General features: G+C 40.7%; 1 protein-coding gene across 4 annotated transcripts in view; it reads left to right on the top strand.

The window, feature by feature from the left end:
- Positions 1–14,171: 14,171 nt before the first annotated feature.
- TMEM255B (transmembrane protein 255B) overlaps positions 14,172–24,000 on the top strand; it is a 66,738-nt gene continuing 56,909 nt past the window's right edge. For all 4 annotated transcript variants that reach the window (XM_077781567.2, XM_021545626.4, XM_085558513.1 and 1 more), the window contains exons 1-2: positions 14,172–14,293; positions 21,419–21,561. In XM_077781567.2, the coding sequence (XP_077637693.1) occupies positions 14,233–14,293; positions 21,419–21,561 (204 nt within the window). In that variant the 5' untranslated portion in view covers positions 14,172–14,232. The remainder of the gene's footprint in view (positions 14,294–21,418; positions 21,562–24,000) is intronic.

Raw genomic sequence — 24,000 nt, 5'->3', positions numbered from 1 at the left:
AAAGACAATAGGAAATAACTGGGGACTTTGAGGCAGGTCAGTTGCAATTATAGAGAAGCAATGCAGAAGATGAAAAACAGGTAAGAGAGGAGATGGAGCATGATCAAAAGCAGTTAATAATAAGATAGAAGGTACAATTAAGAGTGATGGTTCCATGATGCCAAGTGGAGGAAGGGAGTTAATCCAATTCCAGTAGCACTGCCAGAGCACCACAACACTCTGCCTTCCTTTTATTTAGACAGCAGGAGAACACTACACATCATCATTATAGAAAGAAGTGATAATTTCTCCCTCATTCACTGTGCAATTAATGATAAAGTTATTTTTTATTTGCAAAGTCACTGTAAGGGTGGGGTCAATTTATGTCTTGCTGAAAGAACAGTTGCTATTTGCAGAGTTAAAACAGCAGAGCATTTATTATCTGTCTCCCACCTGCCTCTTCCTAAATCATTCCTCTAGCATTCTTCCCTGCCAAGGTCTTGTCTTGGCCTCTTGTCCCATATGACTCTTGGTCTCTCACATCTGTGCCTGCCCTCACACATGTACACCCTAAACATCTCAGAGGGTGTTCAGCCACTTCTGTTATGTGCTGTGAGCTGAAGTCCAGACATCCCTCTTTGGCCAGGGTTCAAAAATTTTTAGTGAAATACCTCCCATAAAGCACTCACAGGCAGCAGGACTGCTTCAGCCACATTTCCAGATGAAAAAATAAAAATTGGAACCTCTTGAGATTTTCATGTCCCATTTCCTTTCTTTCCATTTGTGTTTCTCCTTGGGTTTAGGCTTTCTAAAGCAGACTCTGGTCCTTTTATCCTTACAAAAAAATCAGTACTGCATGTACAGCAAATAAGCATCAGACTAAGTCTATGAGAAAATAAGTTTCCACAAACAGCTGTCATATATAAATAGAGGAAGAGGTAATATTTAAATTAAAAACCTGGCATCCTTGCTTGGTATGGGAAATGCAGGATGCTGTGCAGTAGAACATTTTTAATAGAATAAGAAAATTGTGACTTATAAATCAACAAGCAGCTTCTAGTTAAAAATCAAAAGTCTAAGTAAGAAGTAAAAAATGTAACAAAATATTCTAGGAAGGAAATTTTTCATGTTAAATGCTTAATTTTTTTATTTATGTCCACTATAGTTGAAAGGGCAATAAAAAGGAAGACGCAGATGTCCAAAGCAGAGCTGAACACCCAAATGCATGCACATGAAGAATTTGCTCAAAATTAAAAATCTCTGAAGGTTGGGTTAAATTAAGCTTTGCTGTCAACAGGTAGTCAAAATCTTCCAGACTAATAAAGACAGTTTTGTTCAAAGGTATGGAAGTCCTTTAGGTTTATAAAGATTCTGTAGTAATTAAAAGTATCGAATGTTTATGTTTGGAAAGAACTACATAAATAAATCTGAATGTTTTATATTTTCGACTTCTTCCAAAAGCTGTTTTCATTATAGTGGGAACCTTGGTCTCATCTCTTGTTTTATTCCTATAGTTCATATTGCTTTAATGTAATTTTTCAAATGAAATGTTTTTTTTTCCCAGTGAGCAGGAAAGGCCTATCTAAGTGTTTATCTTAGATAACAAATACACACATGAGCAAGTCAGGAATCTGATAGACACATAAAATTTAAACTCTAGTTCAAACCATAGAAAACCGATGTTTCCTCATGAGCTGAAGATCCTTCAAATTCTGCCCAAATTTAAGTCAGACCTCTGAAAGAGAGGCAGTCCAGGGACTTTTGTGCAAAGTATATGGACTTAGGCCTTCCCCCATGGCATTTCAAATGTTGAGCATGCCGAGGAGGAACCATGTAGAGTGATTTATACCCAACAATGTAGTTTCAGTTCCAATCCTTAAGCTGATTGTCCTTACCCTAAAAGACTATGGCATTTCATACTGAGTACTCAAGACCAATATAAAATGGCCAAAGGAACAGAAGGAATTTGTTTTTGCAGGTTGGATTTTGCAGTCACTGTTTCAGATGTAAAATAGAAACATCTTAAATTGGAAGGGACCCATAAGGATCACCAACTGCCACTCCCTGTTCCTTGCAGGACTACCTAAAACCAAGCCATATGACCAAGACCAGATATTGCTTGACCTTTGACAAGCTTGCTGCTCTAACTACTGGGAAGCTTGTTCCAGGGCCTGACCATCCTCTCAGTGAAAAAACTTTTCCTAATCTGAACCTCCCTGACAGCTTTACTCCATTTCCTTGTGTCCTATAGTTGAACAGCAGAAAGAAGAGATCAGCACCTCCTCCTCTGCTGATACTCTTGAGGAAGTTCTGGACTGTGACAAAGTCACCTCTCAGCCTTTTCTTCTCCCAGCTGAACAAACTAAGTGACCTCAGCCACTCCCCCTGAGTTTGGCACCCAAGGCCTTTCACCACTCTTGGTCACCCTTCTCTGGACACACTCTAATATTTCTCCTCTCTTGTACTACAAATGAATGAAAATGGGGTTGAGTTTCTGCCCAGAGATGCTTGTGCCAGAGACATGTTCCGAAGGCATCCAGGAGAGAGAAGCTCTTGTATTTCTGTATCTCACCACAGCCAAGGGTTACTGAGGACCCGAATAAATGTGTGCCTGCTGTTAATGGACAAACTATTGTCCTGTTGCTCTCAGATATCTGCTCATGAGAATTTAAGTATAAGATTGGAGGAAATAACTGCCTGCAGCTTGCAGAGAGGTTTTCCTATCTGCTGATATTAAATAATTTTCACATTAATACCACAGGTAATGAGTGACATTTCTGTTGGTGTTTCAGCTTAGATGTATCTGAGTACATTCAGGAGACCTGTGTTCAGTCTGAACCCTGAACACCATCAACACCTCCCTTGTTTTGTTCTGACCTGTGTGAAGTTCTGGTTTCCAAAGCTTTAGGGTTACCTCATTTCATTTTGCTAATCTGAAGTGTGCCAAATTCTGACATCATGTATAAAAGCTCTAGTATATAGAGAGGGCCAGAATCAAAATCTTGAATTATCCTAAGTGTACTGTCAGAATAGAGAGTCCTTGGAACTTATGCCACTCCCTTGATGCATGCCACCACACTTAGCAGGAATTTGGATGTAAAGGAAATGAAAAAAAAAGCAGACTTGGTTTAGGACATAAATGCTCTTGAGTCACTAAAAAGTGACATTGGAAATGTGCATCTTCAACCTAAGATCAGGAAGCCCTCCAAGGACAAGAGCCAAGTGAATCAATAAACTTGGTTATTACTAAAGGAGTTGTGCTGAGAGAAGAATGCCTAAATCTAAATTTAATAGTGAAACAAAGGCTCTTTTGAAAGTTTTATCAAAGGACAAAGCAGGAAGAAACTGTTGCACTTGAAATAAACTGGTATGTATTGACAGCTATGATCATATCTATTGACTAATTTGGACCTTTGTGTAAGTACTATTTAAAATGAAGGCCAAACATAGTATGTTTGAGATCTGACTATTCAAATGGAGAAAACAGATATTTTAAACTAGGTTTAGTCCCCTTTCTATCCTGTGCAGCGCAGCAGATGCAGAGAACCACAAAACTGCATCCTTACCCAAAATCAGAGCTCATTTTTGTAAAGATTGAGGCAATTCAGTTGAACTTAATAATCTTAATTGTCTTTTCCAAACTAAATGATTCTGTGATTCTAATTCAAGATCGCTGCAAGGTTCCAGTTTCAAGATCGGCTGGGTTGTTCTTTACTGCTCAATGTGCTACTTGTTTGTAACTTTTGTGTGGGTGAGGTTTTGGTTTGCACAGCTGCTCAAGAAATGGCTATTCTCTGAATAAACATATAAAATGATGAGCAAAGAATAGCATATGGGGTATGTCCAATTATTATTTGAGTTAGTCGTCAAATTTTTATTTTCCTGGGCAAGGTGCAGAGGCACAGGGGCAGGAGCAGGAACATTTGTGCAATGCAGGTGAAACCTTGGGTTTGGGAGCCATCAGGTTATTTCTCATATTAAATTGTATCCTTAGGATTAATTATGTTAGCAAATATATGCATAGAAGTTAGGATCAATTAATGAAGAAAAAGTCAAAGTAAATTTAAAGTTTTACAGTTAAAAGAAATTGTGTTTGCTCTGAGGCCAGCTAAGGACTTGTGGTATGGCTCATGTTTTTATGAATCCAACAGCACATTTTAATGGGACATGAAAGCATGCCTGTATAGATATTGAAATAGAAATAGATATGCCCATATAAGGGATTTATGGCAGTGTGACAGTTTTAGCTGTGTGAAATTACATTACATTCACTAGGCATTTTTAAGCCTTTTCTGCAGCCTGTCCCACTTATCAGAATCCTCATGGTCTAGTGTGGACACTGTAAACTTCTGACACTTCCAAACTGCTGCTGCCATACAGGCTGAACAAGCAAAGCTCTCCCATTATCAGCAAATGTTCCTTTTTCAAATACAGATTTTTCACTGACTCCACCTCCACAATGCTTTTCTGCCTGTCCTCACAGCCTTCCCCATCCCTGCCAGTGACTCAGGCAGCAAGGCAATATAGTGTCCTTTCCTTGGAATCACAACATGCTACAAAGCCAGGACTGAAGGCTCTGTGCAAATGGAAATAGATATTCCCACCTTTATAGCTGATCTTCTGACAGATGGCACAGCTCCTAACACCAAGGTACTACTGTTCATGGAAAAGCAGTTATAAATAATTGTCAGGGAAGTAAGAAACTTACTGGTTAGCTTCCAGACACTTTTGCATTCTGGTACCTCAGCAGCAAGGCAGAGGGCTCTGTAGTAAGCCCTGGGAATCCAGGGCTTCCCACAGTAAGCAGTGAAAACTGCCCTTAGCATAGTTTAAGTATCTTTGCAAAGTGCTTTTTCCTACCACCATCTGCTGTATATACCATACCCTTTAGATACTGCTGGGAGATGGTTCCTGTTCTGGATGACCTATCTGGATGCCTCCAGGCCTTTGCTACAGACCAGTAGCTCAGACATTTGCCCAGTCACGCTAATAAAACTTTATTACTTCACTTTAGACAGTCCTTTCTGTATAGATAGTGAAAATAAAAAGCTTATAAAATTAGAGGAACTCAATTCTGCAGTGAGCATTTATAAACTTTCAAGGGGCATTTATGAACTTTACATACCCTCTGAAGCCCGCTGGCCACTTGAAGTCAGAAGAATTTTCCACTTACTTTGAGGGATCTGCTTTCCTCACAATACAGTAGAGTTGGTGGGGGGTGTCCATGGAAATCAAAGGGATGAATTGTAGGGAAGGACATTAAGCAGGTGTCTACTAGGTTGTTGTATCAAGAGTTTTCAGTATCTATTTCAATGGCTTCATTGATAACAAAAATAATTTTAGAAAATAACACTTTCAAATGTGACCTGAAAAATATATGTAGGAAATCAAGATGTTACAGAACTGTGTGATAAGAATTATTCTCTGTTTTATCAACTCAGAGTTTCACAGAAGATGGGAAGATACAGCAAAACATAATAATAAAGACATACTGCTGTCATGGCATAACAGTTATTTATGAAAACTGGATAAGATCCATGTTGCTCTTGGAAATGGAAAGATATGTCAATGTTAGCATAAATAAATATACAGTGTTGTATTCTTCTGAAAGTGGCTGGCATCTTTTTCTAAAAGTTGCTTGCATTATTTGCACAACAAATCCACTAGGAAAAAAACTTATAAAAATAGGTTTATTGCAGCTTTATTTTCCTTATTAACATGCACAAAATCTCAATTCACAGATAAACAATCATGGTCTTTTAGATCCTCAGGAAAAAGGGCCAGAAATCTGTGATTCATCTGTTGCTGTTACATTTATGCTGGAACCAAGCAGATGCAGTGTCTAAGGGAATCAGCCTGGGAGCTATGTCTTGATCAAAACCTGGGAAGGACCTGTAAGGGGCCCTGGAGGCAAACCCGTATTGGCTACTTACCACCTTAAGTCCCCACTTGTTTGAAGGAACTGTCATGTCAGTGGACAAAGTTAATGTGATATCAGATGTAAACCACCATACATGATCTGTGAGGCAAAAGGAATGTCCCATCTATCATGGTATCTGTTTACTACAGTCACCTCATCTCCAATACAATCTATTTTTTCATTTAGAAGTCCATGAAATTAAGCATGAATCTGGGCTCCATTTGCACATTTATGTTCACATGTGTTTCAGTGTATCCAGCCCACACAGCTTCACCTCTCACTCTACTTTTTCCCCACCCATATTTCAGTGACATTTTTTTCATTGACACTGAAAAAACATGATAGAGAGTCTGAATTCCTGTTCTCTTTCTATTCCTCTTATGTATCTGCTTTCATACATCCACAGACAACGAACACTCATTTTCTACCCAGTGCTGTAGTTTGTTTGCTGAGGAGGAATAGAGCAGCTAACTAACACAGGGCTCTCTTCAGTGGCTGCATGTGGAGACTCCACAACTCCTCCTGAACCACAGAATTTTGTCACATTTTGAACTGACCCTCCCATTCCCCTGTGCAGAGCTTTATTCCAGGTTAGCAGAAAGTTCTCCACAAGGCCTATCGAAGCAGTGTCCCTTGAAGGGGGAATAAGGTGCTTTGACTCTATGTTGCAGAAGGCTGAATAAATTGTTTTTATTAAGCTAAATTATATTACATTAATACTATACTATACTAGAACTGTATCATACTCAGGAGATATTAAAGAAAAACCTGTGACTGTCTCCAGACAGTCACGACACACCCAACTGGCCAATCTATCCAAACAACTATCACCGGTGTCCAATTAACAAATCCCTCTTTGGTAAACAATCTCCATAACACATTCCACATGTGCCAAACAACAGGACCAGCGAATAGAGATAATAATTGTTTTCTTCTTTCTCTGAGCTTTCTACTGCATCTCACAACTTCCCAGGAAAAATCCTGGGAGAGAGAATCATGTCTCTCTCTGTTCAGAGAATGTGAATACCACAGGAGGCCAAGAAAGACAGAAGAGCTTAGATTTTGTCCTGTTCCTTCAGGGGCACCCTCTACACCTCTGCACAAAATACATCTGGTGACTTGAGGACTCCATCTGTGAGGGTGCATGGACAGGAAAGGGGTCTTGTTACTGAGGATGCAAGCCTTGCAAATACCAGTCTAACTCTGTCATTTTAGTCCAGTCTCAACATCTATTCATGCCTTAGATCTTAGCCTAGAGATGTTTCTCTTGGTTTCTTGTGTGTGCTGTCCTGTTGAAAATACTGGTTTTGTGGTCTAACCACACAAGGCACAGGGACTCAGCTGATTAAGTGACAGCTCTGTGGTCAGAAGTGTCTATGACTGACACCCAAAGGAAATAGAAAAATTAGGGGCAGAAGAAACATAGAAGTTATAAGTGCTTCCTAGACTGAGTTTATTTCTATTATTAGCATCAAAATATGATAATGTCACAGAATACTTTGGACAATGAGGTCAAAAGGAAATAGAGGAAGACATGTAACATGTCTTACTTAACCACTCTGAATATGAGGGCCTCAGAGCTGTAAAAAAAAGGATGGGGAAGGGCCAAGGAAGGAGAACACTATTAAAAATCTCCAAATAAAGTTTTCTGCTATGCTTTTCTCCTTTGTGAAACACTTTGGGCTGCAATGGCTGTACATCTTTCATCATCTTCTTGTATACATCCATGGCAGCAAGTCATAGTCCATCTCCTGAACAGTTAAATCTCATTTTCCACCAGCTATTTTTAACTCTTTTTTCTTCATTGACAACATAGTATTTTACAAAACAAAATACAGGTAAGACTCTGAACTGCTGCTGAAAGTGTCTTAGCCCTGACAGTACAGAATGCATTTTAAATACTGTCATCTTTTTATATTTCAACCTGCATCTCCTCTTTATCTCTACAAGCAGCCCATGTCACCATATTATGCACCACTAATTCTGGTACTTTAAAATCAAGCAGAAGAAATAAACTAGGCTGTAGCCCTTCCTTTGGGCTGCCATAATGAACCAAGCTAGGCATTGGGAAGACAGAGTGCTGACATAAGTAATGGAAGAATTTTAATGGAAGTAGTTCTTTCCCACAGAAGTATCAACAGAGAATGGAGGATCCAACTTCCTCAGGTGGCTTTGAGCCAGCATGGATATAGTCACAAGTGGCATGGTGTAGAGGTGACTCTCACAGGGCTGAAGGTGCAGCTGAGCTAAAGCAGTGGCCACTGTAAGTCACTGTTCTAGCTGAACAACCTTGGATCTGACACGCAGAACCCATCTGCTGTTTGTATGTCCTGTACTGTCTCCAGCTAAATTCCAGTGATTCATCTCATTCACTGCCTTATTCTGTCAAGTGACCAGGAATCCTCATCCCCCCAGCATCACATGATGTCTTCCTGGAGGACCCAGCCTCCAAATCAGGTTTTATGGTCTTTTCTCTGTTACACCTTCACATCTTTATTAATTCCTAAACACAAGCACAGTTTTAAGAATTGGCAAGCTACTTCTCTCGTATGTGAAAGAAATGCTGTAGTTGCAATCTTTTCAATGGATGTGAGTGCTGTGAAAATGCTGAAATACTGGACTGCAGTAAGAGCCTGACATCTCATTCCCCTCTAAATAAGTGGGTGGCTACTAAGGACCCTCTGAGAGGGAGAAAGAGACTCACTTGACATTACTGGGATACTGCTCCATGGCTGGTAGATTTTCTTCTAGAACAAGCTTTCAAGGCTGACCCAGAAGCAGATGCTGCTCACCCTCTGCCTCTTTTCTTGCCAGCTGAGCCACCCTATCATGTTCTACATACTTTGCTGTTCTCCTTCCCAAGACATTTTTGATTCAGAGGAAACTGCAGTGCATGTCAGAATATAGCTCTAATTCCATATTTCATTGTCCAGCGTTTATGAAGAGTACAGTGAGTTCTTGAAGTTAAAGGAGTACATCAGTAGAACCATTAGGGGATCAGTTTGACAAATGTTGCGGTACATTACAGCTCTTGAGGGGTTGTCAGTGTGGAACTTGGCTCTTGACTCTCCTCATTTTCCATTAAACTTGTAAAACTGCCTGCCAAGGGAAAGGAGAACTTCATAAGTAAGACTTAAAACTCAACCAAGCAAAGCAGCTGAGAATATATGGAGGAAACAACCTTGACTGGGTGGGAGAAGTGAGGCACAAAGAGCTCTTTTCCCTCACTGAGACTGTACTACACATTGTCCTTGACTTGGTGTCACTACAGCAGACATGGATGGAGGGCAGCTGACTAAATAAGGCACCAAATGACATGAGAAAAAGTACAGAGTGTCTTACTTCTGGGCTTCAAAAAACTTAATTTGAAGGGAGAGTATAATTCACTGTGCTATGAAAAGAAATTTTTAAGATGCTTTCAGCTAGGAAAAATAATCAGTCAAACTTTATGTTAACTATCTAGAAGTGTAATTGAAATTATGCCTGTTATAAAAATTTCATTACTACATCTGCATTCCAGATTGACTTATTCTTTTGGTGATGGCATAGTTTTGAAATTTAAGAGGCATTTTCCAAAGGAGTTTCCTCATGCATTCCAAAAATGGATGATCTGTTCCTGTTTGGACTGTATAAATACCTCTGTGTAGACATTTCTACATAGTTTTTTTCCTCAGTCATTCTTCTGATGGGCTATTGTTGGTAACTTTCAAACACACCTTTATTAATCATGTTGCAGAGGTACATATGTAGCTTCTACAAACTTAGGCTCTATCAGTATGATAATATTTCAAAAACAGGTACTTCTCTGGAAACCTTTTCTTCAGTTTTCAGAGATTTGTTGTCTTGAAATGGCTGTGAGCTACAGCACAAGAATGGTCTCCAGTACGTTATCCACATTTTTCATTATCTAGCTTTATTAACATATAAATAACACAATGTCTTGTGGTATCATGTAGCAATTGTTTGCTTGTTGTTTTGTTGGGGTGTTTTTGTAAGGGCCATGTACCTGTCCTCAGGTATATTCTCCTATGACTTTAAATATACCTGACATTTAACTTGACTTTTATCTTGTTCTTTTCAGTTTGTCTCTTGCTCCCATGTCTTCACAAAGCACACATAGAGCTCCTTGTCACAACATGCTGTGAATGCTAAAAGTTTATAGAATTCAAAAACTGACTGCAAAAATTAGTAGGTGAAAAGTGTACTAAAGGCAACTAAAGATTTAGACCTGCTTTTGACAAACATATACCATGAATGAATGTGTAATTCACTTATTTCCAGTGCCTCTGAATAATGCTGTAAATAGCTTTATCTTTTCAAGTCCCTTTTAAAGAAGTCAGGCAGAATCTTTTAAATCTTGTGCTAATAAAACATACCCTGGATATTGACTGGCAGCAGGAAGCAGAATTTTTGGAGAGAATTGCCCAGAAATTGTTTTTTAATAGCCATATTTTAGTCAAATATTCAGTGGCCATTTATCTCAACCTCAGGGCTACTTCTGTTGTTCCTTTTACATCCTGCATGATTTCCTTATACTGCTCAGCTCAGCTAATGCAAAGTACTTCTCAAAGGACTGTACCAGTAACCATGCCAATAAATACTATTTAAATACTATGAACCAAGGAAATTTAATTGCCTTGCTGTCATGACCCGGTGTGACTGGGCAAGCCAGCTTATTAAACATCCTGAATTTTGTCTCAGCAATGGCTGGCTTATCTTTCTGCTGGGCATTCAAATGAGAGGAGGAGACAATTCCCAGACTTTTTGAGGAATACAGTAGAAGTCCAAGTACTGTGGTGCAGTTAAGTGCATTGGGGCCATTCAATCTGCTTCCCACTGGTAGTCTCTGTGACTGATTTCTGAGCCTGTGCCAGACCCTTTACAGAGAAACAGTGTAAATTCAATAGTGCAGAAGAGTGAAATAACTAGCTGGAGAGTCATACCTATCAATGGTCCTAGAAGACAGGAATTGCAGACATGCTGTCTGGTATTGTTCAGTATGGTCACTGATGGCCTTGGATCTAAGGTACATTAAATTTGCATAGGATATAAAGCTGGGAGAAACTGTTGTGTATTTTAGAGGAATTATGCTGTTATACAGACTTATAATTCAAAATTATTTTGAAAAATAATTGTTTTGGTTGTGGAGTCACCCACATTGGAGATATTCAAGAACTGTTTGGATGCAATCCTGTGCAATGTGTTCTAGAACAATCCTGCTTGAGCAGGGAGGTCAGACCAGGTGATCCACTGTGGCCCTTCCAACCAGTGATTCTGTGAATATTGCCCAGTCATTTTGCATCACCCATAAAGAAAGATGTTGCCCACAAAGAGTGTGATGATACAGAGGCTAGAGGGAAGCAAAGCCTAGTCTGTTAGCCTAGAAAACATGACCTGAACAGAAAGACCAAACAAATTGATCATGTTCAAAATAAAGAAGAAAATATTTCAGGAACACACAGAATCAAAATCTCACAAGTGACCAATCTCATTTCCAAGGAATGTGCTACCATAGTGATGACTTGTAGGGAAAAAGGCAAAAATCCTTCAAGCCTGCAGTGTGCCAGAGTAAAGCAGGAGAAGAAATCAAGGACATGATGGAGGTCTTCAGGCTTAGTGCTGACCAGGCACTTTTTGGGTGAGATTGTAAACATTAGCTTGACAAATATGCCTCAAACACACATACCCCCTACCTGATGTTAACCCAGAATTGCAGCTCTCATCTCCATGTTAAGAATTTACCTCTAAAGGACCCTATTAATGTGAAGACATCCAGACAGATTTGCTTCCCTGCAATGCTTTTGCCTGAGGAATAACTTTTTCAAACATCTTGGTAGTCTGACATGATCTAGCTTTGATTAATCATAATGTAGCTGAACACATTTTTCACTTACCTCTAAGAATTTTCTCAGTCAAATTAACAGGGCATGGAGTTGCTGTTCCTCTCCCTCCCTCTGCATTTTTAGAAGACAGGTTTCCTCTTCTCCAAAAGCCTCCAATAACAGCACTTCAACCCCAACTTCACTGATTTATCAAACGTGTTGCTCAGGACTTGACAAGACAGATACAAATTTTTTTCAACATTTGGGGTGTGATTTTCCAGGACCCGCCACAAGAAACAGCCTAACTTAAGCTAATATAATCTTTTATATTATTGTGCTTACTTTATGCTCTCTGTAAATACTCTCATCTTATATTTTTCTTTTCATTGAAAACTGATGCAATGTATTTATTCAATATTTGGAACAGCCTTAATCCCATCCCTGGCATTTAGCCACCACATATCTCGCTTCTTTGAATAATTTCTATTTATGTAGTTGAAGAATTCTTTGCTATCTGTTATCCTTTTCTTTGCAACATCTGGTTCAGCTAGATTTTTATTTTTTTTTTTTTCCTCTGATCCTGCAGTTTTCAACCCAGCAAACTGTACATCTCTTATTTCCTGTAGGTCCATTCATTTTCAGGTAGCTACTTATCCACTAGCTGCACAATTATTCTTGATCTATTCCAACCTCTTTTATGGGATGTAAGTGCTATACAGGATTTTTCATTTTGGATTTAAAGTAAGTCCATGATTCTTCCATGCTCAAATGCTAAGTCCATGCAGCCTCATCAATCATTTTTCATAGTTTCCTAATGATTTCCCTCTGATATCCAGGACTGTAGGATATCCTTGGTTCTTAAGAAATTTGCAATAAATAATGCTAGTCATTCATCAAAGATTATTTTCTATAATCAAATTATTTTTAAAAGATTTATAATATCCTTATATTTTACTGAAAAGAATTATATATATGTTATATAGATATGTTATATATATATATATATATATATATTTATATATATATATATATATATATATATATGTTATCTATATATGTTATAGAACAGCTTCCCTTTAGACTGTTGAGTCTGAACAGTGACTACTGGTGAATAAAAGGTATATTGCCCATCAGACCTGATAATAAATGCTGTGTATGGTCTTTGTTTTGTATCTGTCTAGGGAATTGAAGTCTTCCCCAACTTTGCTGTAATTTACTGTTGATGAAAACTTCTATTCATAGCCATCCTCAGACCTGAGAGTCTTTACCAGATTTTGGGGCTTTTGTATCACTCTTATCCACTACCACTTTCAAACAAATTTCCTATTTGTACCATCACCATCTCTGTTTTCTCAGTCTATTACTTCATTAACTTGTATTGCATTGTATTAAAACCTAGTAATAAATAGTTCAAATACCCTATTTTTTTTTCTCCTTTTTTCTACCTCTTCAGGTTAAAGGATGTGAAGAGAAAATAGTAAATTTGTGTTTGGCCTTAGCTCCTTGCTTATTTATCTTCATACACTACAGGGGTAGTATGTGAGAAAGTTGTCTTTTTCCATCTAACCATTTCCTGGGGAAATCTGCCAAAGACTGAAGAAGTTAAATAGATATATACATATACATTTAGAGGTTGGAACAGAAGAAAAACAAGAATGTTAAGTAGAGTTGTGCTTTTTGCAAGTGGGAGAACACAACATAAACAAAGCACTTGGCAGCCTATCAAGAACATTTTCCACAAAAAATAAAAAAAATATGTTCTCTGCTATAGGGAAGTCAGGCAAAAGGAAAAAAGGAACAGTGGACATCAAAACAGCACAGTGCCTTTGGCTGTTTCTTCTCAGTTGTTGCTAGACTCTGTGGCAGGCAGAAGTCACACAAGCCTGCAGTAAGTAGCACTAGAAGCAACAGCTGGCAGTTCCTGGGAAGCAGCAGGACAAGAGTCAGAAACCTGCAGAAGGAATAAAAACTGAGACAGTGAGGTTCAGAAATTGATAGACACCATGTAAGAAAAAGAAAAGCCCTGCAGCATCTCTTGACTATTGACACTTCCTGTCTTAGCCTACACCTGCCTTAACCTATGTCTCTGAGATGCCAGCTTTAGTAATTTACTTAGTATTTCTGATTGCTGTAGCAGTTTATTTCTGTTTTTTATACATAAATATATTTTTTTAAGGGAAGAAGAAAGCTGCAAGGAAAGTTTGGTACAGTTCTGATCTCCTCCAGGTGTCAAATTGGCCAAGAAGAAATCCAGAAGTGACGCCAAGGCTGAGACGCGGGTAGGAGATACAGTGAGTGAAGCAGCTGACGGCTGCCCAAGGAAAGACCTGGTCCGTGCTTCGCAGCTGGCGGGAGCTGCGGCGAGCGGGGCCGGGGCCGGCAGTACGGCCGGGTCCCCCGCGGCGGGGGCAGCGCCGCTCGCCCCGCCCCGCCCCGCCGCGCCCCGCGGGGCGGACCCGCCGCGCCCCGGCAGCGCCGGCCGCGGAGCGGAGCGGAGCGGGGCGCCCGGAGATGATGGCCCCGCCGCCCGCCCCCGCCGTGTCGGGCCCGCTGGCCGTGCTGGACCCCACAGGTGAGCCCGGCACCTGCCCCGCCGGCTGCGGGAGCCCCGGGGACGCGGCGGGGAGAGCGGCGGCCGGCGGCGGGCTGGACGGCCGGGCTGCCCCGGCGCTTCAACCGGCGGGACGGGACGGGACGGGACGGGACGGGACGGGAGGGCGCGGGTGGGTGCTGTGTCCCGGCTGTGTCCGGCTGTGTCCCGGCTGTGTCCGGCTGTGTCCCGGCTGTGTCCCGGCTGTGTCCGGCTGTGTCCCGGCTGTGTCCCGGCTGTGTCCCGGCTGTGTCCGGCTGTGTCCCGGCTGTGTCCCGGCTGTGTCCGGCTGTGTCCCGGCTGTGCCCCGCACAGCGGCAGCGCAGCGCGGGCTCAGCCCGAGGTCTCCGGCGCGGTGCGCGCTGCCGCTCATCCGCTCGCTCACCGAGGTGTTTAAAAATACCGGCTCTTCTTCAGAGCCTTCAGCTGCGCTGGGAGAATCCCTGCGCTGGAGGTTTAACATTCGGAGGAAGAGCTCGGTACGGGACGCGGACGCGAAATTAATGTGGGAGCCATCGTGCTGGACGGTGGCTGCGCTGGAGCAGGCGGAGGTGCCCGCAGGTGCGGGGTGGGCTGGGGACAGGTGTTGTGTTCGTTTCAATCCTCCTGGCTCTCCTAATTGAATGGCTTCTGTTTACAGCCTACATCCTGAAATACAGTGGCAAAAGAAAGGTCAAGTATTCCGTTATTCCAGCGGAATTTGTTAAAGTTTAGAAAATACAGAACTGGTGGGAATTACTCCGTGTAACGTTTGAAAGGATAAGCAGAGACCTTGCTATTCACTCAAGGATCTTAACATCCTAGTGAAAAATGTACCAGATCTTAATTTTTGTCTTAAACTTGGGAGAAGAATTATATTGATGTTGAAAATGTGGCCATGGAAGATGTGCTCTAACTTAAAAACATTTTCAGGTAGTCATGGGGAAAAGAAGAATCTGTATGCCAGCTTTAAACTAGTGATTAGCTGCTCATTAAATTATTTATTGGTGAAAAAATTGCTGCCAAAACAATGAGGTCATAGTGATACTGCATGGTATCACTTACTATAGCCACACTGTGTAGTATATCAGGGCTTCTGGGATCGCTTTTTAGTTTTGTTCAGTATGGATATTTTGTAGTAGAATTGTAAACTGTTTCCCATGGTCTTGAATATATAATGCACTTGTGAAGCTTACTCAACAAATTAATAATAAAGGTAAGAGATGGGCCTGATAAAAGCTGCTGTCTTGTGGCTTGAAATGAATGCTGTTGCATCTGGTTTAATTAGTTCAGCACTCTGGACAAGTCAAGCATTTAATCAGAAAAGGGAAAGTAATCACCAACAGCAGGTGTGAGCATCTCTTTTAAGCATCTCAATCCGTCACATTTAATTTGGGAGGGCAATGTAGGATTAATTATATTTCACTGGCATGAAACAGTTTTTAAAATACACAAAACTGTAGTTGAGAGAGAGATGGCACTGACGTGAGCATTGCAGTAATTAAAAACCTATAATCTAGCTCCAAAAAGCTCCAAAAAAATTTCTCAATAGCAGCAAAACAGCGCATACCTTTGGTACTAAGGTTTGTCAGGGGTGAATTTCCACTTAAATTATATTTTTAAGTGCACCTAATGTCACTCTGAAATATGTCACAATTTTTAGTAGTACCCATTACATAAGAAAAGCATACTATTTTTTTTCCTGTTACAAAAGTTTCCTTTTTCTCATAGTAAAATGCTAATAAACATCGGGCTGGGGTATTATTTGAAGGAAGGGTTTCCGTTTTGATCACCATAACTAGATCAAAGAAGAAGGTATGGAATTATGTCATGCTAATATTCAACAAATGTGGTTGTAATCCCAGCTAACTGCTACGTCCTACTGTGACTTTTTTCCTCACTGTAAATTATGCCACACTTTTTAACTTTATGATGTCTGAAGATAGATTTTAAAAGAAGTAGTACAATTAGCAAAGTATAGTTTCTTTGGTCTAATTGTGGACTTTAGTTCAGTTGCAGATTGTACAGAGGTTTTCCAAGGTGGAGAGATGCTGTTTCATTCTGTTCTTTCTTTCCCTCAGCCCCTGGACACATTCTGTGCCATGGACATGTTTCATCATTGATTAATTCATTCTTCTTTTAAACTCACTCTTTGCTTTGTTCAAATCCAGACCCTACTATTCATTATTAGACCCACCACTTTGCAATCTCATACACACCCTCCCCAAAAACCATTTATTTTTCCATAGTCTTCCTACAAATTTAATTTAACCCCCACCCATTGCAAACAGAGCATTGTAATACAATTTTGTTTACTGCAGCTGATGAACAGACAAAAGTTTTATTTGAGTGCAGTAGAGTATGGTCTTCAGCAGCCACTTTTTCTTTTTGCTCTCTGGAGGGTGATCTTAATTTCCCCCCTGATGGGCCTTTCTCTGTCCCAAGGAGGCAGCAGTCTGGTGTGTCTCTTCCTTGTCCTGGTGGTGTTTTCTCACCTTCCACTCTGGAAGCAGGGCTCAAGCAGATGCTTTCCCTGACAGATCTTTAGTGAGCAAAGCAAAGAGTGTTTCTGTGACTGTTCATTTTTGTGCACAGTTTAGGTCTGCGCCAGGCAAAGCACAAGCCTGTCATGTGGAAGTTCTGTTACCTCTCTAATTTATAGTGCCTATTGCTGCAGTTAATACCACAAAAAACTCAGTGTCCAAGGCTCAGTCAATACTTCACTGGTCAAAACTGCTGAAGAATATTGCCAATAGATGTTAATAACATATTCATACCTTCTATTGACCCCAGCCACAAGCTAATGCTAATAAGGATAGGAGAAGGTTTCTTCCTACAAGCTTGGTTTTTGGTATGCTAAATATAAGAATTTAAAGTTATAATTAAATTGCATTAAGGTCCAGACTAGGAGCTTAATAATATTCATACTAAATCATTGCTAAAGAAGTTGAAGGTAATAGATGTCAAAATTATTCTGAGAATTACTTCAGTACTAAAAAATTGGAAAGTGAATAGCCTCCATTAACTGTTTCCTGCACTCCAGGAACATTGGCTGTTGGAAGAAAATTCAGGCTACAAATATTGACTGCAATGTTTCCTCTACTCTTAATTTAACTGCTTTTCTTGTGTATGGCCAGACTTCAGTCCAAGCCTTGCCACAGAGTGTCAGGGAGGAAACCTGGGCCAGGCACACTGCCTGAGCTGGAGACAGGACTTCTGAGTCTGGCACTGGATTTTGGCAGCAGGTACATTAAAAAAAGATCCAAATAAACTGCATGGCAACTGCTACAAACAGCAGTAAACAAAGGCTTGAAAAATCTTGGGGCCCAACATGACTAAAATTGCAAAAGGAAGCCTTTTAATTGTGGGAACCCTTTGGAGCAGTAATTTCTGAAGATATTAAGCTGCTTTGCAAATATTACATAGGCCTCCCAGTATACTGATGGCTTATAGGCATACAATTATACATATTTTGATAGAGCAAAGATTTTTGTTGTTGTGACTAAGGAAAACCAAACAGCCATGATAAAAACCAATTTAGCCTGATTTCTACCCATTTTCTCTGAGCATGTGGAAGTCTTTGAGAATAAGTTCTTGCATGTGCCAGCTTCTTCTCCAAAAGGACCTTTCTGTGCTCCTGTATATAAGTCATCTCTCCTAAGGGTGGAATTCATAGCTAGCAATGTGGTTATTTATCAGTTTCCTAGGCTACCAAAAAGGGGAGATACAATTGGATGTTTGCCTGTATTTTGAGATGCAGGTGGTAAAAGATCAATAAATATGAGGGTTGAAGAGTATTGCATTTATAAATTTCTTCTGGCATGTGTAAATTTCAATGTCAAAATGTAGATCATACAAAAAAATGTCCATACAAATAATGACATCTTTTTCTATTCTGCCTCACTAAATCCTCATCAGATTTACTCCAATTACAAATATGAGCATGCTTTTCCTAAAACATTTTCTAGCAACTCGGGGTGATCAAATTCATGCCTTGCATTATTCATAATCAGAACTCAGGAGGCTGGGTTGGACTCATAGATTATCTCCATCCAATCTTTTCAACCTTTGCCAGTACAGGAGCTACTCTGAGGAAGTTGTGGTGGCTTGGCTCCTCAGGCACTTTCTGGTGGTTTCAAGAAGTCTTGGTTGAGGATCATGTGCCCCACTGGCTTTGGGAAGGTTTGTGTTCCTATGTCCCTTTAGAGTATGGCTACATTGCAGCTGCAGTTTCATATCAGTGGATATGAGCACACATACCCAACCCACTCTTTAGTCTAGCTGTCTTGACTATCATAAAACCATAGAAGAATTCAGGTAGGAAGGTACCTCAGCTTCAATTCCAACCTCCTGCTCAAAGCTGGGTTAATTATGAGGTCAGGCCAGACAGGTTTCTTAGTGCTTTTTCTGCTTGAATCTTAAAAACCTCCAAAGTTGGAGAGGGCGCAAGTTATTGGGCAACGTATTTCAATGCTTGACTGTCCTAATGTTGAATTTTTTTTCTCCTTATACCCAGTCTGAAACACTCTTTTGTACTTCAGTTTGTCTGCAGTCTTTTTTCTTTGTGCTGTGCACCATTATGAAAAGCCTGAGTCTGTTCTCTTGACAACAACTCAAAGGAATTGGAAGACTGCAACTAGCTCTGCCAAAAGTCATCTCATCTTCAGGCTGAGCAAGCCCCATTCCCTCAGCCTCCTATACAGAGAGAACCAGCCCCTGACCTTCTTTGCAGTCCTCTGTTGAATTCATTGCCGTTAGTTTATGTATTTCCCTATACAGAGGGCCCAAGACTGAGTGCAATATTATGTTGTCTAAAAAGTGCTTGCTTAATAGATGGGTGTAGTTGCTCCTCTGATCTACTAATGATGCTCCTGTTAGTACAGGATTCTAATGCTAGGGCTTGCTGCTGGTTCATGATCAACTCATCATGAATGCCCCCAGTCCTTTCCAGCCCCCAGGTCCTTTCCAGCAGAGCTGCTTTGCAACCGGGCAGTGCCTTACCTACATCATTGCAATGCATTGTTCCTTCCTTTGCTCAGGACTTGGCATCATGTTTAAAATCTCGCTAGAATTAAGGCAAAAGACATCCAATGCTCCTCAAGTCCAGTCTTTTTGCCATAGCTAGTACCTGGGCTGGTCATACTTAACTTAGCTTTGGTAAATCTGTTGCCAATCACCTTTTCATTCTGTGCCCAGAAATGTCTTAAAAGAAGACTTACTCCACCTTTTTGGTCCCAGCATCCCAGGAACCAAAGTGAGGTTGATTGGTTTATAGTTCCCTCAATCTTCATTTTGGCCTTTTAAAAAAATGGGTGGAGCATACACCTTTCTTCAGTTTTGGGGATTCTTTAATCTCCATGACTTTTCAAAGATGATAAGGTATGGCAAGGGCATCAGATATTATTTACAATGTGGAAGATATATTGAATGAATCATTTTAGTCTGTAGGAATGACAGCGGATTTGGGGAGCTGCACATCTGAAATCTAGTTTTCCTTCATGGCCATATGAACTGGCTTCACTGAAAGAACCGTCATCAACTCCACACACTCGGTGAAAAACTAATTGCTAACAAAAAGCTCTCTGCTTCCATGTGCCCAGTGACCCTCCATGGATTAACAGGGAATTGCCAGAGGAAGATAGCAGAGACATAGGCTGGAGGAGAGGTGTTTGGTGAGTCTTAGGAATTATTTCTTTATCTTTAGCAGGAAGACTTTGTACATGCAGGTGAGAGACTTGTGTAAGCTAATACCATCAATAGACAGCATTTGTCTTTAGGAAAGTTGCTTGTATTTCATACTAAAAGACTGGAATCAATTTGACTGGTTGTTCTACTGGAGAAATGTCAGCAAACACAGCTTGTTATTATAAATTCATTTTTTTACTGATTGAAATTATTTGACTTGGTTTGCAAACATCACTGATCTAGTCTGGCTATAAACATTTAACTTAACTGTAAACATTTAACTGAGTTACATGACTTTAAAATGGCCATGAAACTCAAGTGACTTATTGCAAACAGCTTCTGCTTTCATTTTGGCTTTCCTGCTTTTGCTTCCAACAGTGCCCCCAGAGCCTGGCCCATGCAAGCTTGCCATCCCCTCTCACCTCTTCCTTCCTCCTGAGGACTGCTGCCTGCAGGCTCCAGTGCAACATCACAGTGTCTGCCTTCTCCGGAGGCCAGGCAGTCAGGCAGCTTCATGAGGCCACAGAAGGAGAGAGGCCAGCCCTGCTGTGGCCAGGTTGTGCTTTCTCAGAAGCTCCATCCTGCCCAGGTGCAGCGTATGGTACCATGGCATCACGTGGCCCAGTGCTACAGGGTGATCCTGCACACTCCAATGTGAGAGTGCCAAAAATGGAGACCACAGCTTGATTCACTTGGGTGTCTTTTGTTAGAGTCATGTATTAATGGCTTTTTTAGTCTTACATAAGTCTGTGCTATGGGCTGGGCCCCTGGTGTGAGTAACCTCTGGCTACAACTCAGATCTTCCATGGGATGACCAGGTTAATGCCTTGGAGCAGTCTGCAAGCCGGAGGTGAGCATGCTGGATTTCAGTTTGCACTATCTGGGTCCAAATTCTTGTGAGACTGAAAGGATTTCACTGAGCAGCCTCTGCTAGAAAAGCCTCATGTATCACTACCCAATAAATTCTTTTACAGCTTTGCTTCAAGGATACAGATTTCTTACCCCAGTAAACATGAAGAGCACATTGATTTTCGGGACAGCATGCAGACCACCTGCTAATCTTGTTCCAAATATTTATTTTTATATTCAGGCCAAATAGAGGCAAATTGACACTTCATACAGGTAAGAATTTAAGGCCTGCTGGATCTCACCAACTTGAACAACAATTTAAAATGCTACTGAAGACAAGGCATAATTATCATTGTCACTGACTTACAGTTCAGTTTAATAAAAACTCATCTCATGTCTGTACCGAATGCATGTGCATTAAGCTATACTCTAACTGTGGGGTTTAATTCCTTCTTGTTGTCTGGCAGCAATTTTTCTTAGTGGGAGAACAACAACGGAAAAGATTAACAAAAGAAAATAGTTCATAATTTTGTATTTGTTCTGCCACGATTGCAATGCAATGCTCTTTTTCTTTTCCCCCCTCACTCTCTACAGGACAGTTTGCAAAAAGAAAGAAGACTTCCCTTTGGTTCACAGTTGCACTGCTGGTGGTGTCTGTTTTCATACTCACCATAGGTCTGGCAGCTACCACAAGAACAGAAAATGTTACTGTGGGAGGCTACTACCCAGGCATTGTTGTAAGTAAAAAAACCCATTTTAGAATATTAGGTACATCCAAATAAATTATTATCAGCTGTAAATGGGAAGCTCTGATTGATTGAAAAAAAAGAAAATGCATTAGTCCTGTGTCATTTCATGGAAGAGAGATGCTGCTTTGTTTTGATCTAATTCTACTGTGTTGTAAGGCAGGGGGGTAAACTATATTTATGAAGTGCCCCAAAGGAGAGGTTGTTAGGGGGTAGAAGGAGGTCAAGGCTGCACTGCACTGTTCTGGGCTCAGGGAACTGTGTGAAAATCTGTGCTAGACACCCACTGGTCTCCATTAGAGGTAGGAGTCTGTGTGGGTAGACAGTAGGCATGGGATAGATTTGAACAACCTTTTAGAAGTTTACTGTTTTGATGGAAGGAAGAGCCACTCCACTCTTGTGTCTGTGTGCCAGGAATTCAGCTGTGTCCCTGGCAGAAAAAGCCCTGCTAAAGGACATGTGGAGACTTCTCCCCAACATCCTTTGTTGCAGGCTTGCTGCCAGTTCTCTCATACAAGATCCTGTTTCCAAAATCCTTAGTGATGTTTTTTGCCTTGGGAACAGACTGCTTAAAAGCCTTTCTGCAGTGGGCACAAGGTTCGAGCTCTGCCTGCTTTGCCCTGTGGTGCCTCTGTGGCTTCTGAGGAGGAGTAACCCTGCCAGCCCCTTGCTGGTTCAACCCCCAGGCTCTTTCTGATCTCAGGAGAAGGGAGCAGTGATATCTCAAAATGTGTAAACACCTGTAGTAAAAAAAAAAAAAAAAAAAAAAAAAGAAAATTAAATATGAGGAGTATGGGTAGCAAATAGAGAAGGTAGTCAACCTAGGGGAGGGAAAGGCTGCAAGGGGAAGAAGAAAGAAATTCACATGTTTACAGTTAGACACTACTTAGGTATGTGGCTCCAATACTACCAAAGTATGTTGTAAGTACCATAATTTCTTGCCCTCTATGGAATGAAATGCCCAGAGAAGAGGGATATGGATCTTTTAATACTGTGCAAACACCATTAATAATTTGTGTGTTAGAACGGTTCCTCCTAAACAATTCCTCTTACATCTTAGTGTTATATTGAGAACAGGACTTTGAGAAAGATAATTTTAGGATAATGATCTATAAGGAGTAGTGTTTTAAAATTAGAACAAAAAGTAGTTCCAGGAATAAGACCTTAACATAATGATTTTCCCTTTCATTAACCTAAAATAGATTGATTAATACTGATAAAGGTCTCTTTTTCCAAAATTTGACATAAAATCCTTTGTAAGACCACTTTATCTGCCTTCATTCCTAGAAAGAGTTTTTATTTTTAAACTGGTGTTTTTAACAGGTATAATACGTAATAAACCCATGTGTACAAAACAGGTTATTTCAGCATTTAGTTTCTTGTAGGAATAATGCAATGTCTGCTCACTCATCTGCAAAATATCACCTGCTAAAATATTTTTTTAAATCTTGTTTTTCATTAATAAACAGATAGAAAAATAAGAATTTATTAGATTACTTTGAAAACAAAACCTTTTATTAATAATTTTCCTTTGTCTCCTTTGTTTCCTTTTGCTAATGTAAATGTCATCAAAATATTAAATATCACAAACATTTAGCAAGCGTTAAAAGTGCTATTCAAATTTTACATGGTATATTGCCAAAATCCTGATCAGAGATGTGTGACTGTTATGTTCTGTTCACTTCTGCCTCACTGCCAGAAGTGACTGACTCCAGTGCAGCATTGGCAGACTGACTGTTGTAGAATTGTAGAATGGTTTGGGATGGCAGGGGCTTTAAAGGTTATCTCAACTCCTCTGCCTTGGACAGGGACATCTTCCACTAGACCAGATTCTCAAAGCCCCATCCAACCTGGTCTTACACACTTCCAGGGATGGGGCATTCACAGCTTCTGTGGGCAACCTATTCCAGTTCCACCACCTTCATAGTAAGGAATTTCTTCCTAATATCTAATTTAAACCCACCTCCTTTCAGTTCTGAAGGCATTACCTCTTGGCTTATGTCTTCATGTTTTCTTAAAAGGCACCCCTAGGAATTGGAAGGCAGTAATAGGGTCCCCTCAGAGCCTTCACTTCTCCAGGTTGGACAACCCAAACTCTGTCATCCTGCCCTCATAGAAGAGGTGTTCCAGCCCTCTGATCGCCTTTGTGGCCCTGCTCTATCCTCACTCCTGCCTGTCCATGTCCTTGCTATGCTGGGAGCCCTGCTGAAGGCAGCACTCCAGCTGGGATCCCACCAGAGCAGAGGAGCAGAATCCCCTCCCACCATCACCTCCTTCAGCATGGACTGAATAGCACTCAAAAGGTGCTCCTCTTCTCTGCTGACAGCAGAGGGAGCTTAGAAAACCAGCAGAGCCCTGATCCCAGACTCTTAGATACCTAAACCGGGGGAGTGAATTTGTCACTGTATTTAGCGGCTGGGCTCAGAGAAA

Source organism: Lonchura striata, chromosome 1 (genome assembly GCF_050655825.1).
Source record: "Lonchura striata isolate lonStrDom1 chromosome 1, ASM5065582v1, whole genome shotgun sequence".
NCBI classification, from domain to species: Eukaryota; Metazoa; Chordata; class Aves; order Passeriformes; family Estrildidae; genus Lonchura; species Lonchura striata.
This window is presented reverse-complemented; position numbering and strand designations above follow the sequence as displayed.